At 34.0% G+C, this 18,076-nt stretch overlaps 1 protein-coding gene across 1 annotated transcript in view; it reads left to right on the top strand.

Annotated features, from left to right (window-relative positions):
* Positions 1-18,076, top strand: part of CCDC178 (coiled-coil domain containing 178) — a 367,438-nt gene that overhangs the window by 123,150 nt on the left and 226,212 nt on the right. The window contains exons 15-17 of the mRNA XM_030876614.2: positions 134-247; positions 4,431-4,576; positions 7,571-7,730. Of these exons, the coding sequence (XP_030732474.2) occupies positions 134-247; positions 4,431-4,576; positions 7,571-7,730 (420 nt within the window). The remainder of the gene's footprint in view (positions 1-133; positions 248-4,430; positions 4,577-7,570; positions 7,731-18,076) is intronic.

Consider the following 18,076-nt stretch of genomic DNA (forward strand, 5'->3'; position numbering starts at 1 on the left):
TGTGTGGTGAATTCCTTTCCTTTTATACCAAAATATATGTTGTTATTAAAATAGTTGCTTGGGAACTATCTGGTCTAAAGCAAGATAATTGGATGGTAAATGTTGCACATCTTAATTTCTAAATGTCCTATAGTTACTAGGTGAAATAATTGAGAGGAAAGAATATGTTAAAAGAAATGTAGAGAAAACAAAGGAAAAATTACGAAGAAAGGGGAAGAAAACCCGGGATGCATTAATGAAAACTGAGGTAAGAAATTTAATGTCAAAAAATAATTTTGAATTTACAACCTTTTCATCTCAATGAAAACTATGCCAGCAAATTTAATTTTAGGTGGATGTCTCTCATTTCTAATTGGTTGCACTAAGTTGATTCTGCATGCATGCATGCACATGGGCGCATGCGCACGCGCGCACACACACACACACACACACACACACACACACAGAGTCTCTGTGTCTTCATTTTCTCTCTTACAGTGTCTTTCCCACTGGTATAGTGTATCCTTCTGTTACCTTTCCTACAAAGTAGAGATAGGGATTTGTAGTGTCTGAGATAGTACCATGATTCTGAAGATGAGACCAATGTACAGATTGAAACATTTGTTAATATCTGACGTCTAAATGTTACCCTCAAGCTGGTATGTAGGCGGCATGAACAAATGGCTATATATCAAAGGACTTCAGGGCTTTTTCCAACTTAGAAATATTTACTCCCTTAAAATCCTCACATGTAACATTCTAACTTTAGAGAATCATTGGAGATGGGGAAGTAGAGATAGTCCATTTTCTTTAACTTGCTATCCTCTGGATATATTTTAAAGGTAACACCAATATGATTTGTTAGTGGACAGCTTGTGGGCCATGAGATGGAGGTGTAATCATATCCTTTAAATAAAGTTGACCCTGTACAGGGCCACAAAAGAAATATTTTTTAAAATTACCAAGGAAAATAATATGTATAATAATAACAGATATTAATATTTTGCATGTTTTTATATGTCAGGCATTGTTCTAAGTGCTCAGACCTATTAACTAATTTCATCTTCATGATAACCCTATGAAGAGTGCACTATTATTATCTGCATTCTACAGTTGAAGAATCTGATGCATTGTTTTTTAATTAACTTGTTCAGTTTCACCCAGCTTGTTAATTCAATGTATCTGGCACTAGAAGCTCTGCTCCTGACCATTACATTATACTGGTCAAATCATACAGGTTACTTTTATTGACCTCAGTGAAGTAAAATCAGAACTCAATAACAAAAAATATAGCAGAAAGAAAAAATATGTAGACCACTGGAAATGTTTTTTAAATCACATTTTCTTTATTTACTTCTGTGTTAAGGAATATTTAAAATTACAAATTACCATTTATTACAAGTGACTGATGATAAACTATAAAGCAAAATTTATGGACTGGGCCAACATTATAATTTGGTATTACCAATAAATTATTTTGGTAAGAACTAAAAATACTTGGCATATCTATGAAAGGCAAAAAGAACGTGCCATGATAAAAATTAAAAGAGACATAATTATATACGAAATTGCATAGCAATTTGTTTTAAAATCTTGATGAAGTATATAATTTATTTTTGAAATACGAATGATGAAAACTGGGTGAAGAGAAAAAAATAACAAAAATGGATCAATAACAATAAAACTGGTCTAAACTCTACCAGTAACGGCAAGAACAAGCACAGATGCTTTATAGGCCTCCCCACAAAACCAGGCAGAGAGCATAAGAAAGCATGGAAAGCTTCTAAATTTATTCTATAAAAGTATAACCCTGAAATCATAACTGAAGAATATTAACATAAGTAAGAAATCTGTAGGTGATCTCACTTACGAACATAGATGACAAAATCTTAAATATATCAGTGAATTGAATTTTCCAACGTGCTAAAAATACTGTACTTTACAAAATAAGATTCCTTTGAAGAATGTGAAGATGATTGAGCATAAACAAGTGTACTAATATAATTCACTGCATTTACACAAGTGAAAGACAGTTAGCCTAAAATATTTGATAAAATTTGAAAGCCACTGATTTTAAGAAACCTCTTAACTGTCTAGATATATAATGAAAACATCCATACCTTAATAACATGTGTTATAGTGTCTACCAGTATTTTCCAGCAAACATGATACTTAATTATGAAACATTAAAAATAAATCCATTAATATCAGGAACAAAACATTCAGGCCAGCTCTTACAACCCAGCACACTGCTGTTATTGATGACAAATTACTTGTAACATGTATCACAAAAGATAAAACATATGTGTTCAAGACTGCAGTGGAATGCCACCACAGTTCTTATATCCACATCTGAATATTTGCTAAAATAGTAACTAAAATTTTCCAAAGGTTAACAAATATAAATAAATTCCAATGAAAAACATGGCTGAATACTTTGTGTGTATGCTCAGTATTAGAGAAGTTACTAAGAGTTTGAGGGTTAGAGAAGAAGGGTTCATTTTCTTTTGTTTGTCCTTCAAATTGATGTCTTTCCAATTACTACTGAGTACTTAAAATGTCTTAAACATTGTTGGAATTTCCTGGAGTTGGAGAAGTAAAAGAAGAAGTTGGTTCACTCAAGAAACACATCATCTTGCTGGGGATCAGACAAGGAAACAGACAGCCTTAATACATTGTGAGCAGAGCCACGACAATGGTGTAATGGTGTGGGAAGAGTCAAGAAGGAGGAAATGCAGCTGAATCAAGGGCATCCAGGAAGATTTTTCAGAGGAGGTGATGTCTAAGAATGATAATTACTAATGGAGAAATTGAAGGTTGAATATTTGCCTTGCCGTGATGTTTAGAGAACAGAGATGATATACGCAAAAAGACTAAAAGAATAATTGGCACTGGAAGCATTCAACAAATGGTTGAATTCAAGAAATGGTTTCCAGTTATTGAAATTATTGGTTTCAATAATTGTTAGCATTATTATTATTATTATTATATAAATTTTAACTTGAAGAAATGAAGTAAGGGCTTTTTAGAAACAGACCTTGTGTTTGCAAAGCAAGGAGATCATGTGAGAATGCTATGTTTTTGTGGAATTGCAAGCACTTTGGTATGACCAGAGTTATAAGAGTTATAAGAGTGCAAATATATGAAGCTAGTGAGACAGGCAATGCCTTGTGTGTCATGCTATGGAACCCCATCCTGAAGAAACTTGCAAACATCATTAATAGCATTTATTAAGTCCTCATTATGTTGACTGGTATATAAACAACACTACACCAGCATTTCTACCTTCTAAGAACCTAAGTTAGACAAATAATTTTATCTTTTACTGTGTGTAAGCATTTCAGTCATGGGCCAAGCTAAACAGTATTACTGAATGTGTTATGGAATCTGAAGGAAAAGTCAGGTTTCGTGATAGCGTGCTGTACCCACAATTGCCCATCCTCTCTGACTTGTTCCTACTTATTTTTACCCATACTTGTGCCTTCTCACACTTTTTGTTTGCTTGAATTTTCTCCCAGAAATAACATAATATCCTAGTAGGCCCACTGAAGAATCCTTGTCAGCCATCTCAACTACCTTCTGGTACCAAACAAACAAACCAACCAAAAAAAACCCATTTATTAGTAGAAGAGTTCCAGAAGTTCCAGAAAAAAAAAGAAAAGAAGGGATGATATGAAAATTCAAATACAGTACTCAATTTTCCAAATCTTGGACAAACAGAAGATTTTTATAGGAAAATAAGTATAAAAGATTACCAATTCTTTCTTCTTGAAATCTGTAAGAATAGAGAAAGAATTAGAAAGCACATGGGGAAAACTGGAGGAAAACAGGAGCAACGGGAGCAATTGAGACTGTGAAATCCACTGGGAGAGCAGCACCAGCTAGAAGCAGTGCGAGACGTGGGGAAAAACAACCTTCAGTGAGTCAGTCACCCAGTCAGTGAATCAGTCCGTCAACATAAACACCAACAGTTACGAAGGAATCATGCAAAAATTGATACAAAATCAAATCTCCAATCTGGAATTGGACTGGCCAGCCTTGGGGAATTGTGCTGGTATTAAACATTGACTCCTTTTTCTTAAACATCAGAACAATATATATCCTTGCCTGCCTTTAGTGTACATGTTTGATAACCCATGACCACATGCTGGCATCTTAAGAGACATGCCTTTCGGTTGTGCATGTATGTGTGTGGGAGGGGAGACAAGTTAGTGCAGGGTAGAGAGGGAGGGAGAGGAAGGGCGGGGAGAGAGACTAGGTAGTTACAACCCATCTTTTAGAAAACCTCATCAGATGTAAGAGAAGAGAACACAAACCTAAGTTGTTACTTATATTGATAAGAGATTACTATTTGCTTTTAATTGTTCACATGGCCAAAAGTATTTGTGTTTCTAAATTGCAAGGATTTGAAAATCCTAGTACTTAAAATATTCCTGAATTTTTTTTTTCAGGATAAATGCTCAATAACTTTCAAAGAAATAGAGACCACTAAAAGTAAAACAAGTATTTATCATGCAAAAATAAATCAATTGAATAAAGGCTTAGAAGAAAAACAAAAGGAAAAGAATGTTTTTGACCACACACTTGACTGTTTAAAGTAAGTACTTAAAATTTATCAAAATATTAAATGCTTAATATATCATTTATAAAAGAGGTGTGATCAAATTTCCATGTTTAAAATTTATTCTTCAAATGATCCATATTTTCTATCATGATTTGATATGAAATATACATGTGATATTTGATAATTTTGGTTTAAAAACATAATCATAAATTGCTGTCATTTTTCATTGCTCCTCTGGGTTTATTCTTATTGTAATAACTGCTAATGTTTCTCCTTTTCCAAGCATAAGAACTTTTATTCATTATGAAATTCATAACCTCTCCCATTAATTTCAGCATTTTTCACTTATATGACATGGTTAATAATATATATTTTTTCACCCAACCTTTTTTGATAACAGTTTTGAGGTAAGAGTTTAGAAATTCTATAAAACCTCATGTAATTTATTCACATTAATTGTCTTCAAAAGCCTCTTATACAGTCCTCTCATTCGTCTGGGGCATACCCGACAAAGGCCTTTCACTTTGAGAATAATCATGCTTTAAGACTCTTACTGTATCCATAGACCCCCACTTAGAACTTACATACTCTTCCTATTGAGTATTTCCTATTTTATAATACATTGAGAACAGGATTTGGAGGACCTACTGGAGGAATATGCATTGGTCACATTTAGGAATGATGGTCTGATTTAAATATAGAAGGCTAATACAGTATTAACAAAATCATAACACTTGAGGGATAAAGTGTCAGAAAAATAGTTATGCACAGTCTAATACCATGTATCTTAATGGAGTCAAGTCAATGAACTCAACAAGGATTTGTTTAGCTATTACAACAGGATTTTATTTTTTATTTAAGTTTATTACAAAATTTACTTTCAAAATGATCATACAGCTTTACCTGAAAATTACTATATCATATACAGAATATCAGGGAAGATATTACCTGATATTACTTTGAAAGATATGTATCCATATTGTTTAATATCTGTAAGAATATTTGGGGACTCAAAGGGATAGCCTGAAATTATATAATTTACACTAAACTTATATTTTGTTCAGGAGCTGATGAATTTTTTTTTTCCAGGATTCTTACCATTTCAATTCTTACATTTTCTTCCATCCTGTGCCTAGACTATATTGCTTTTCAGGCAAGAACAGTCACCATGTCCCAGTGAATCAATTCCATCCCTAAACTTGACCAAACTCTGCCTTTGCCCTGGAAGAGGAGAAAAAGAATAGTTGACACTGTGTATCATTTACAGATCTATTAACAGTGATGATGGACAGTGTCAAGTAAGATTTAAAGCTAAGATTGATTGACTTCCTAGTGTGCCAGGCATTTTGTGGGCAGTCTAAGCACCTATCTCATCCAGTTCTCACAGTGAATTCTTAAATCCTGTCATAACATTCCCACATGAATGCCAGAGAAACAGAGGCTCAGGGAAATTAAATGATTAAGATTGCACTGCTAATTAGTGGTAGAGCTACTCCAGCTTAGGTTTGTCCTCTTCCAAAGTGTGTGCTCTTTTGACTGTGCATATTGACTCCCTAAACTAGGACTGGAACGGAAGATTACTGAAGATTAACTGTACTAGGAATAATCTACTGATACTTTCACCTAGTGTCAATGTTGATATTAGTGAGTGCTTACATAGGACATCTCATAAGAATTATGGATGTTGTTAGTACGAGTGATGAAGTGGAAAAAACAGAGGCAAGACAGATGAAAGGGAAGGACTTTATTCCATTTAAAAGGAGAGACACCCATCTAAAAAGTGTGGCTAGAGTCATGTTTTCAAATTTCCTGATAACAGCCATAGTAGAGAGAGAGGAAAAAAATGAGTACTTTGTGTTGAGCTGCTGAATCAAATAGAGGTAGTCAGAACTGGATTTGAATTCTGGTTCTGTCATTTACTAATTAGCTTACACAAGCTAATAATACCGAAGTTGAGCTTTTTCATCTGTTAGATGGCTGAAATAATTATTCTTTAATAGGGTGGTTGTTGTATTAAATGAGATATTATATTCAAAGCACTTTAACATTTTAGCCCCCCAAAAATTTTAGTCCTGCTGCCTTTATAACTAACTGTGCAAATGATTCAATTTTCCATACCAGTAGAGATGAAAATGAATGTGGGTAACATAAGACTGCTGAGCTTTTGCAGCTCCGCTTATTCTAGATTCTGGGTTACTGATCAAGTCTGGAAGTTATTTCTAAAGCGTATTTATTTTTGCAGTATTGTTTTAACCACTTTTTGATGCTTTTTCTACTAGTATAGTTCCTAATATAACCACTGATTTCACCATAAAAATAATTTTACTTCTGTGTCTGGAAGTACTTAGTTGCAAATGACAAAATACACAAGGGCACATATACACACGCTAGGGCACACACACACACACACACACACACACACACACACTCAAACACCAGCTTAAACAATAGTGAAACGTATTATCTTATGTAACAGGAAGCCTCTAGGTAGGGTAGGCTGCAGGGTTTGTTGATTCAGCAGCTCAGCACATGGTACTCATTTTTTGTTTCTTCCTCTCCACTATGGCTGTTGTCAGCAAATTTGAAAACAGGACTCCTTGTTCACATTTAGTGAATTGAGCCCCTTCTACATGGAATTTGGCTCTTGCCTTTCATCTTACTGCACTGTCTTAATATATGTTTAGTGGTGAATAATTAGCCTCTTGCTGGTTGGCTTAATCTAATCAGAATGTACCCTTGGAGTTATATGCTGCATGGAGGGGGAATTCTTCTGGAATGACAACAAAACAGAGGCACACTGGGTAGGCAGCCAAGAGAATCCGCTAAATCTCCAGAGATTGTCTTCCACCTGGATCATTTAGATGTAGCTCATGGAGACAGGCCTGTGAAAAGGAGTAGGGAATTTTTGCATAGCCATTCAGTCTAAGATTTTTCAATATTGGGTATTTTAAAATGTATCATAAATGCACATTAGAAAATTAAATGTGAATTGATTAATGGCAAATGCAATTCTTTACTTTGTCATAGGGACCAGTTTATAGCCATGAGAGAGAAAAAGCAACATGCACAAGCTGTGTTTGATCATCTCATAAATGAGAAAGAAGCCTGTGAAGAGAGAATCTATGAGGAAGAACAGAGATACAGAGCACTCTTTACCATGAGGCAAAGAAATCTATCAAATGTTAAGGTGAGTATTATTTTTGGACTGTTTTAGGATGAAGGAAATATAGTGATAGTCAAATTAACAGCTAGTTTGATGCACTCATTTTTCATACTGAAGTAGCAAAGATGTTTAGATTTTTTAAATAAATATGTTAGCATAATAAACATGCAATGTTTCATTTTTTTTTATTTCCTATAATTATATTCATACAGCATATGAATGCTGTATGCATTCTTTTCAGTGCATTTTATGTGCACTCTCATTTTGTCACTGTACTTTTATTTCAAAGTCTACTGATGGCAGGTTATTCAGAGCCATTTTTACGTTTTTAACAGGAAATGTGAAAATAGTTAGTTTTGTTTCTGAATAAACATAATTTGAATGTTTACCAGCCACTTCTTTTTGAAAAATGAGGATATTTTACACTTGCATATGTTTTAATTGAACAGTAACTAGTCAGAAACAAGGAGATCATATGGTAAAATGTGTCTTTTTAGATCTGAAGTTTTATTAAGTTTTATAAAGTTATACATATTAAATTTTTTGATATATGACTAAATGATATACATTTAGCTAAGTGATTCACATCCCATTTTACATTTCATAAGAGTTGTTGTTACATTTAATTGACATAATAAATACCATAGTTTTTAAAAATATATTTATAAATATTACTATTACTTGAGATGCAACAGAAATTACTTCTCAAAAATAAACAACCCCTAGGAATGATGGAAACAAATTAGCAAGAAAGTTATAGGAAGTATAAAATTAATTCAAAGTACTGCAGAATGTTGTTTTGATATGAAATTAAAAAATTCTAAAGAGTATGGCATAGAAAACAAATTTATGGTTACCAAAGGAGAAAGGGGGGGAGATAAATTAGGAGTTTGAGATGAACATATACACACTACTATATATAACATAGATAACCAACAAGGACCTACTGTATAGCACAGCGAACGATACTCAATATTTTGTAATAATCTATAAGGAAAAAGAATCTGAAAAAAATATATATATATATACATAGATATATATACATATATCTGAATCACTTTGCTATACACCTGAAACTAACACAACATTGTAAATCAACTGTACTTCAATAAAAAAATTAAAATGAAGTAAAAATAATAAAAAATAGACAACTCTACTGTATTTTATTAAAACTATTTCCTACAAAACTTTAAAAATTATATATTATCATAATATACTTTTATCAGATATTTTTGATCCTGATATTTATATATTCAATTATGATATGTATTCAATAAATTCAATTCCCTTTTTTCCTTTTAACATTTCAAAGACATTGCTAATACATTTTCAAAAAGATTATTTGGAACAAATATACATCGAATAGACATGTATGTGAGTGAATGAACATACCATCTATAATGCTATTGCTGTGATCCCTCCTATAAGAAAATTATTAATAAAAGAACAATACTTTTATTAATAATTGTGCCAAGTAACATTTTTCCCTGTTAAATGTGGCTTTTACATAGAAAAAGGTATGTTGGGTTTTTGTGTTTTTCGTCTTAAAAATATGAAATTAACTGGTGCCATCTAGTGGCAACAAATGTTGCCTCTCCTCTTGGAGGAGTTCCTGGAGGCTTGATGGACTGGGGAGGCTTAAAGTCAAAGGCAGCTCTCAAAACAAGACGCTTTAGGTTACTCACTGAGTTAAGCATCATTCCCCACCTCATATTTTATCACAGCAGTGGAATTATTTGTTTGAATTCTACCACATTTTCCAATTGTACTGGTGCTGAGGACACTGGGATTTCAGGAATCATTTACTGAGCGGCATTTCAACACTTTAATGGAACCATAATAATTAGTGAAATGACAAAATATGGTCGTCAGGAGAGAGATGAAGGGAAAAAATCCTGTATAACTAGCCTCTCAGTAATTGAGAGCTGTATTTCTTTTCATCCCGAAGCTGTCTCTGCTTTCCCATCCCGAAGTGTACCTACATCCAGCCATTCGAACACATCATACAGTCTCGGGTTTTTTTCTTAGCACCAATCTCTATTTGAACTTGCTTTGTTCATTCGTTTTTACTTCTTTGCTGTCTTACTAATCCTGCTATAATAATGTATTCTTTACGAAGACAGGAAATTTTCTGACCCATTCCCCTCTGTATCCTAAAAGCTCAGAACTATGCCTGGCACAAGGGAGGGTCTCAATAAAAAATCATTGAATGACTGATTAAATGGATGAATGTATGCTTTTTGGGGTGTAATTTTTCTGTCCACATGCATGATAGTGGCTAAAAGCAGTAGCATTTCAAAGATTCTTTCCATACCGCATCAGACTGATACTTCAGCAAATATTCATGCTGTACGCAGAAGCTGAATCTCTCTCTCTCTCTCTCTCTCTCTCTCTCTCTCATCCTCTCTCCTTGATAATACGTAAGAAATTTGCCATCTATTCTCTTCCATCTAGGTGAAAATGGTTAAATTGTCTGTTGCTTTCCTACAATTAAGGATTCTGCTAAATATCTCAATAATGCTTTTCAAATAACCTTTTAATTTATATGAAATTGTCTTGAATACGTCTTTGTTGTGCATTCACCTTATATGATCAGCAGAGTAGAGATCGAACATGAAAAGTTTAGAGATTGATATAGCTCATCATTAGTGACACTATTTATGTTTATGATCAGTTCTTGATGTGAAAGAGTGGAAAGACAATGAAATTCCTCATGGAAAACCTATTCTCATCCCTGTTTAGAAATTGGATGAGATAAAATATTGTAAATATGTATATAATGTAAAGCATCCCCAGAAAGAAACAAGGATTATTAGGCATCATTATAAATGTGGTGTTATTAATCTGGGTTGTCCCTGCTGGACAAAAGAATTGATCACAATTATGGATCATCTAAAGAAATTGCTTATTAAAAAACTTTATAAAAGCCACAATGGAATTAATTGAGGATGCGAGAAAACACACCATAGAATTAGAAATACGAACAGCTAATAAAATACTTTAAGAAAAATATACATAAACGTCAGAGAGCAGACAGTGTGGTGCTAGAGTTAACTTCAGTCTTTTTCAGTAAGCAAGTCCATATGAGATATCTTTAAATGATAGATTTCTTGAATGTCATTCAGTTTTTACTAACTGCCTATAATTTGCAAATGCAAATTGCTTAAGTTTAAAATTTCTGTATTGCATGTTCATTAGAGTACTATGGCTGTAGCTACTAATCTCCCTCTTTGCTTCTGGGAAGGTCCAAACAAAACTGGAGTTTAAAGCATTTTAATCTATCATGAGCCATCCTCAGAAGTCCCACTTGCCTTTTCTACATCAGTGCCTTTCTCTAGTGTTCTTTTGGTAGTCTTGCTCTCCTCCCTATAACTTAGGGTATGATATGAGAGGGGTACAGTGAACTACTGATACAGTGAATCTGTGGCAGACACAAGCAATTTCCAGATTGAGTTCTAGCAGAGCAGTCTCCCAATACTTTGTATTGTTTATTAGTTTTTATTTTGCTTCATATTTCCCACTCTCAGGAAATACCTCTTCCCTTGTCTATTGCTATTTCAAGTTTGGCTATTGAATCATTTCTTGACTCTTTCATGTGATAAATTCTTAGCTTAATATACAGGCAGTGATTCACTAATTTTTCGGACAGCCAGATACAGACATAGTAAAAATCAGAAACAAATTTAATCTGAGATCATTTTAAAGATTACATAATTTAAAAAATTATTCTCCTATTGGCCACTCATCATTTCTTCATTCACGTGACTAGTTTATGAGTACTGCTGTTTTGGGGGCACTTAATATTGGATGACCAAAACCCTAGCCTCAATTTAAAAATGTAATCAGCAGGAAAATGGAAGATGTGAAAAACAGACTTGAATATAGTGACAACATTCAAATTACAAACAGTAAATTGTGTTCCTGGCTCACTGACTTGCTATATTAGGTATTATTATAAATAAAAAACATGTATTCTTTGTTCTTAATAGTGGGAAATGAATGCATTTTCATTGGAAACATTTAGAAGACTGACCAATGAATCTCCTAGGCAAGAATAGTTTGCCTTGATGATTTTCTTACCACCAGAAGATTTTCATATAGCGTGAAATTTTTAAAACTTAAGAATGTATTTTGCATAATTAATAACTTTTAAAAATGATTCTGATAGGATTAAACATTAATTAATCACATGCAGTAACATTCATTAGGTTCATCGTTTTGCTTTTTTAAAGCAACTTGTTCAAATCTACAGCTCTTTGAGGAATGAACATTTTGATCTGAGGACTGGTAGCAAAGCAGTACTAATTTTGTCTCTGGGACCCTTCAGGTTTTTGCACAAACCCACCGAGTCCTGCAATGATCATAAGGAGTTAGAAATCAAGAGAGGGTCACACTAGAATATAAAGGAAAAATGTAGCATGAATATGAGTCATTCCCAAATAAAAATTTAATATATTTTGAATGTTTGCTTAGAGCATGATTCATTAAACAAGGAAGAAACTTCCCTTCTTTCTGCACCTCTCTCTAACAGCATGTTACGTCTTACAGATATGTTCATGAATTACTGCTAATATTATGGGTTAAAGCACTATATATAAAGTTTAAATAGAATTTTTATTGTTTGAACTGGCAATCAACTACGTCTTCAGCTTTTTTTCCCCAACTATCTAGAGGCATCTATTACAACTACTTGGCTATAGTCCATTTCATTTTTTCTGTATATTGGTATTTTTTTCTACATTTTTGTGATAATACTCTATGATCACACTTTGGAATTATGATTTTTCCAAGTAACATTAATTTCCTAGTGGGTCTGCCACTTTTGAAATGCCTTCTCCTACTGCAGTGTAATATCATAAATATGTGATTTTCTCTTTTGATCAATTAAAATAATTATGTTTCCAAATATCAAATTTCATTGTTAAGTATACCTTACTTGATAATGCTTTATTAAAATTGTAATGCATTACTAGATTCAATTTCCAATTATTTAATGCTGAACATCTATTGGTCTACAGTTCTTCTGTTTTGTACTTCATTCAAGATATTGGTATCAGAAATTTCTTGGAGTTTTAAAAATGAAATAATAAGCTTTTGTTCCTTTTTCTGTGCTAAATAGCATGAGGCATTTCAGTTCCTTAAAAGTTTGAGAAATTCTCCCATGATACTATCAAGATATGTGAAAAGTCAGAGGTTTTACCTTACTTACAAGCTAACAAGTTAGCTGCCGCTGCTTTACAAGAGCTGACAGAAGACTTGAAACTCCTGGGTGAGAGACAGAGGACTATTACTCAGTACACATGGCTGTGTGAGCTTCATGTTTGTAGGTTCCCCTTGGCTCCAAGTCTCATGGGAGTAACGTGAACGTGGTCCAGGCAGATGCTCCATACACAGGGGGTTTTTATCACAGCTAATGAACCTGGAATGTAGAAAACCCCCAATTTTATAAGTGAGCTTCTAGCAAACTTGCCCAGCCTTTGCCCCAGAGGAAGGCATTACATTGTCTATGCAGTAAATTTTGAAAAGATAGTTCCGGATAAAAGCTGTCACAGAAGTGTATAAACATCATGGTGAGTTGCCTCCCAAAAGATATTATCTGAGCTTGGTTCTTTTGTGAAGAAAAACATTTCAAAATTTATTCTGTATCTTGTTTGGTTTTTACATAATTAATATTTTCTAGTTTTTGTGTCAGTATTTTAAATTTATTTTGTCTAGAAAAGGTCATTTTAATGAGATTTTCAAATTTATCATTAAGTTGTATGAAATAGGAATAGTTTCATCTTTTCTGCTTCTGTAGTTATAATTTACTCATGTATTAGCCTCTTATTTTTCCTTTTCCTTGATTAGCCTTAATTTTTTACCTTCTAGTTGTTTTTTCCACAAACTCCAAATTTTCATTTATTTATAAAGATAAATTATTTTTGTTTTTAATTCATTAATTTCAGCTTTTTTCTTTATCATTCCATTTGATTGATTTTCATAATTCTATTTTCTATTTCTGTTTCTATTGTTTAGAAACTTGAGCTGAATACTTTTTTGTTTTTCACTCATAATATTCATGTATTCTCTGAGTACAATTTTAATATGTAGCATTCTCATTTAATATTTTTACTTGCACATTGACTTAGTCAAAAATTAGGGAATTTAACTTCCTTGAGACTTTTTGAGGGGGAAAAAAGGACAATAAATAAATAAAATAATTATTTATAAGATTTTTTTATTCCACAGGTTGGGAGCAGAGGGTAGTGGGTATTGTTTAAATTTATGTTAAGGAGTGATGCCAGCAAGATAGTATAATAGGAATTTTCTACTGTCTTTCTCCAAAGAAACCAATTTTGACAGTCACTAATGGGCAAGTGTACCTTTGTAGAAGTCCAGAGTCCAGGGGAGCATTTCTTGCACAACATCGAGCAAAAAATTCTGAGATAGGGTGAATTGGACAGGGTAAAGGAAGAGTTTCATTTTGCCTACATCACCTCTCCCCCAAGGTGGTATAGCTCAGTGCCGAAGGAGACCCCTTTGGCCTGCAACTTCTGAGGTTGCTCTCACTGGGGGAAAGTGAGGGCATATTAGTGAGTGCTTAGCTTCCCCAATGTGCTTAACTTCTTGGCTGTAGGATGCAGCCAAGAGGCCCACTTCTTTCTCACCCCATCCAGAATACTGATGTGAGCAGCATGACTGAGGGGCAGGGAGAGACAGGTACACAATAGGCAGTGCTTGTAACACATCGCAGGGACGTGTATCCAACTATATAGATTCCATCATGGATCCTGCCCATTAGACCTGGGGATGCTTTACCAGTGGACACTTCCTACTGGTCCATGGGCATCCCTAATGCTCTGAGCACCTCACTCACAGACCCTTCCCCCATGGGCAGTAAATGTGAACCTTTGCAGATGGCTATTGAGCATGCACAGAAAGGCAGCCCAGCTCCGTGGGATTGAGAGAAAGCACACAAACTTGAATATTTAGCATTGCCCTAGGAAAAGCAGATAGGAAGCTGTTAGCACTCTGCTGGCTTTGCAGACTTAAAAGAAGGCACACAATCTTAAGAATTCCAGTACTCACTGCATACACAGGAAGTGGGCTCTGGGCTGAGCATGCAAACAGGAGACCCCAATCCATGCCTTTCACATGCACTCAAGGAAGGTAAAAGAATTCCACTCCAAGAGGAAATAAGAAGTGTGGAGCAGATATATCCATAGAAAAGGTCTGAGAAAGTCACGGCATCCTTCGCTGGGCTAATAAATGAAGTTATCTCTCTCCCTAAGCAAGTCAGTAAAGACTAGAAAAGGTGACTGTTTTTTCAAATGTAAATAGAACAACAAAAGCCTTCAAGGAACATAAAAAATTAAGGAAACAAGACACTAGTAAAGGAACACAATAATTTTCCAGTAACCTACCCCAAAGAAATGGAGATTTACAATTTGCCTGATACAGAATTTAATACAGTTGTTTTGAGGAGGCTCAGTGAGCTACAAGAAAGCACAGAAGGACAGTCCAATGAAATCAGGCAAATAATACACAAATGAAGCAAGAAGTTTAACAGAGAAATAGCAATTGTAAAAAAAAAAAAGATAATCTGAAACTGAAGAATACAGTGAGTGAAATGAAAAAAAAAAAGCAACAGAGAGCATCAGTAGCAGACTTGATTAAGCAAAAGAAAGAATCTGTGAAGTAGAAGACAGGTTATTTGAAATTATTCAGTCAGAGAAGAACAAAGAAAAAGAATGACAGAGAATAAAGAAAGCTTATGTGAAATATGAGGTACCATCAAGAGAAACAATCTATGCATTATTGGAGTCTGGCAGGAAAGGGAGAAAGGGGCAGAAAGTTTATTAAAAGAAAGGATAAAGAGCAAGACCCAATTATATGCTGTCTACAAGAGATTCATTTCACATTTGAACACACACAGACTGAATGGGAAGAGAATTTAAAAAAATATATTCCATGCAAATGTAAACCAAAGAGAGAGCAGGGGTAGCTCTACTTGTATAAGACCAAGTAGACTTTAAGTAAAAACGTAACAAGAGTTTTACTTACCTGTAAACAGGTCATTACATAATAATAAAGGGGGCAATTCATGAAAAGGATATAACAATTATAAATATATATATGCATCTAATATCAAAGCACCTAAATATATTGAGCAAATATACTAACAGACATAAAGGGAGAAATAGACAACAATACAATGGTAGTAGGGGACTTTAATACCTCACTTTCAACAATGGATAAATTATTTAGACAGAAAATCAATAATGAAACATTAGACTTGAGCTACACTTTAGGCCAAAACAGACATGTATAGAACATTACATCAAACAGCAACAGATGATACTGTCTTCTTAAGCAAACACAGCACATGCTCTGGAGTAGATCATAAATTAGGTCATAAAACAAGTCATAACAAATTTTAAAAGGCTGAAATTATACCAAGTATCTTTTCCAAACACAGTTGTATGAAGCTGGAAATTAACAACAAGAGGAAACTAGAAAATTCACAAATATGTAGAACTTATACTCCAAACCAAAGTCAAAGAATAAATCAAATGGGAAATAAAAAATATCTTGAAACAAAAATGGAAACATAATATACCAAATTTATGGGATGTAGCAAAAGCAGTTTTAAGAGGGAAGTTTATAGTAATAAATGTCTACAAGATAAAAGAAAGATCTTTCAACCAGCCTAGCTTCATACTTCAAGGAACCAGAAAAAGAAGAACAAACTGAACCCAAAATTAGGAGAAGGAAGAAAATAACAGACATAATAGCAGAAGTAAATGAAATAGAGGCTGGAAAACAATAGAAAACACCAATGACACTACAAACTGTTTTTTTGAAAAGATAAACAAGAGTTTAGTTAGACTAAGAAAAAATAAATAAACAATAAAAGGAACCATTACAACTGATACCACAGAAATGCAAAGAATTATAAGAGATTACTATGAAATATTATGTGTCAACAAATTGGATAACCTTGAAGAAAGAATACATTTCTAGAAATATATAACCTACCAAGACTGAATTGTGAAGAAATAGGAAATCTGAACAGATGGATTACTAGTAAGGAGTTTGAATTAATAATCAAAACCTCCCCAACAAAGAAAACCCCAGGACCTTTACTGGTGAGTCCAACCAAACATTTAAGAATTAATACCAGTGCTTCTCAAACTTTTCCAAAAAATATTGAAGAAGAGGGAACACTTCCAAACTCATTTCATGAAGCCAGCATTACCCTGATACCAAAGCCAGACAAGGACACTACAAGAAAAAAGCCTACAGGCCAATATCCTTAGTAAACACATGTGTAAAACTCCTCAACAAAATGCTAGCAAACCCAATTTAACAGCACATTAAAAGGACCAAACACATAACCAAGTCATATTTATCCCTGGGATGCAAGGCTAGTTCAACATACACAAATCAATAAATGAATAAAGGCAATACAACACATTAACAGAATGAAGGGTAAATATTATATAATAATCTCAAAAGATGTAGAAAAAGCATTTGACAAAATTCAACATCCATTCATAATTTTAAAAAACCAGTTAGGTGTAGAAGGAATGTACCTCAACGTAGTAAAGGCTGACAAGCCCACAGCTAACATCATTCTTCATCATCGAAAGCTTTCAGCTTTTCCTCTAAGGTCAAGAAGAAGGCAAGGATGTTCACATCACTTGTGTTCAACACAGTACTGAAAGTCCTAGGCAGAGTAATTAGGAAGGGAAAAGAAAAATCATCCAACAGGAAAGGAAGAAATAAAAGTCTCTGATAGCCACATAGAAAAGAATGAAACTGGACCCCTATTTTACACCACTCAAAAAAATTAACTTGAAATGAATTAAAGTCCTAAATATGAGACTTGAAGCTATAAAACTCCTGGAAAATAAACATAGGAAAAAAATCTCCTTGACACTGGTCTTGGGAACAGTTTTTTTGCATATAATACCATAAGCATATGAAACAAATGCACAAGTTAAAAAGTAGGACTGCATCAAACTAAAAAGCTTCTGCACAGCAAAAGAAATAATCAATACATTGAAAAGGCAGCCTACCAAATGGGAGAAAATATTTGCAAACCATATATCTGATAAGGGGTTAATAGCCAACATATAAGGAACTCATACAACTCAGTAGCAAAATAACAGAAATAATCCAGTTAACAATGGGTGGAGGCTGAGGCAAGATTAAAGGGACCAGAGAAGCTCATCAAGATGAGGAGATCAACCACCTGAGAGGAGATTAAAGGAGTGCAGTCCCCCCCCACACACCCTAATCTTTTCAGAGACCCCACCCTTGAGCGATTGTTAGAAAACCCTCATCAGATCCTCTGGGGGTGGGTGAGACACACAGTTTTTCGAGGT

Source organism: Globicephala melas, chromosome 13 (assembly GCF_963455315.2).
Source record: "Globicephala melas chromosome 13, mGloMel1.2, whole genome shotgun sequence".
NCBI classification, from domain to species: domain Eukaryota; kingdom Metazoa; phylum Chordata; class Mammalia; order Artiodactyla; family Delphinidae; genus Globicephala; species Globicephala melas.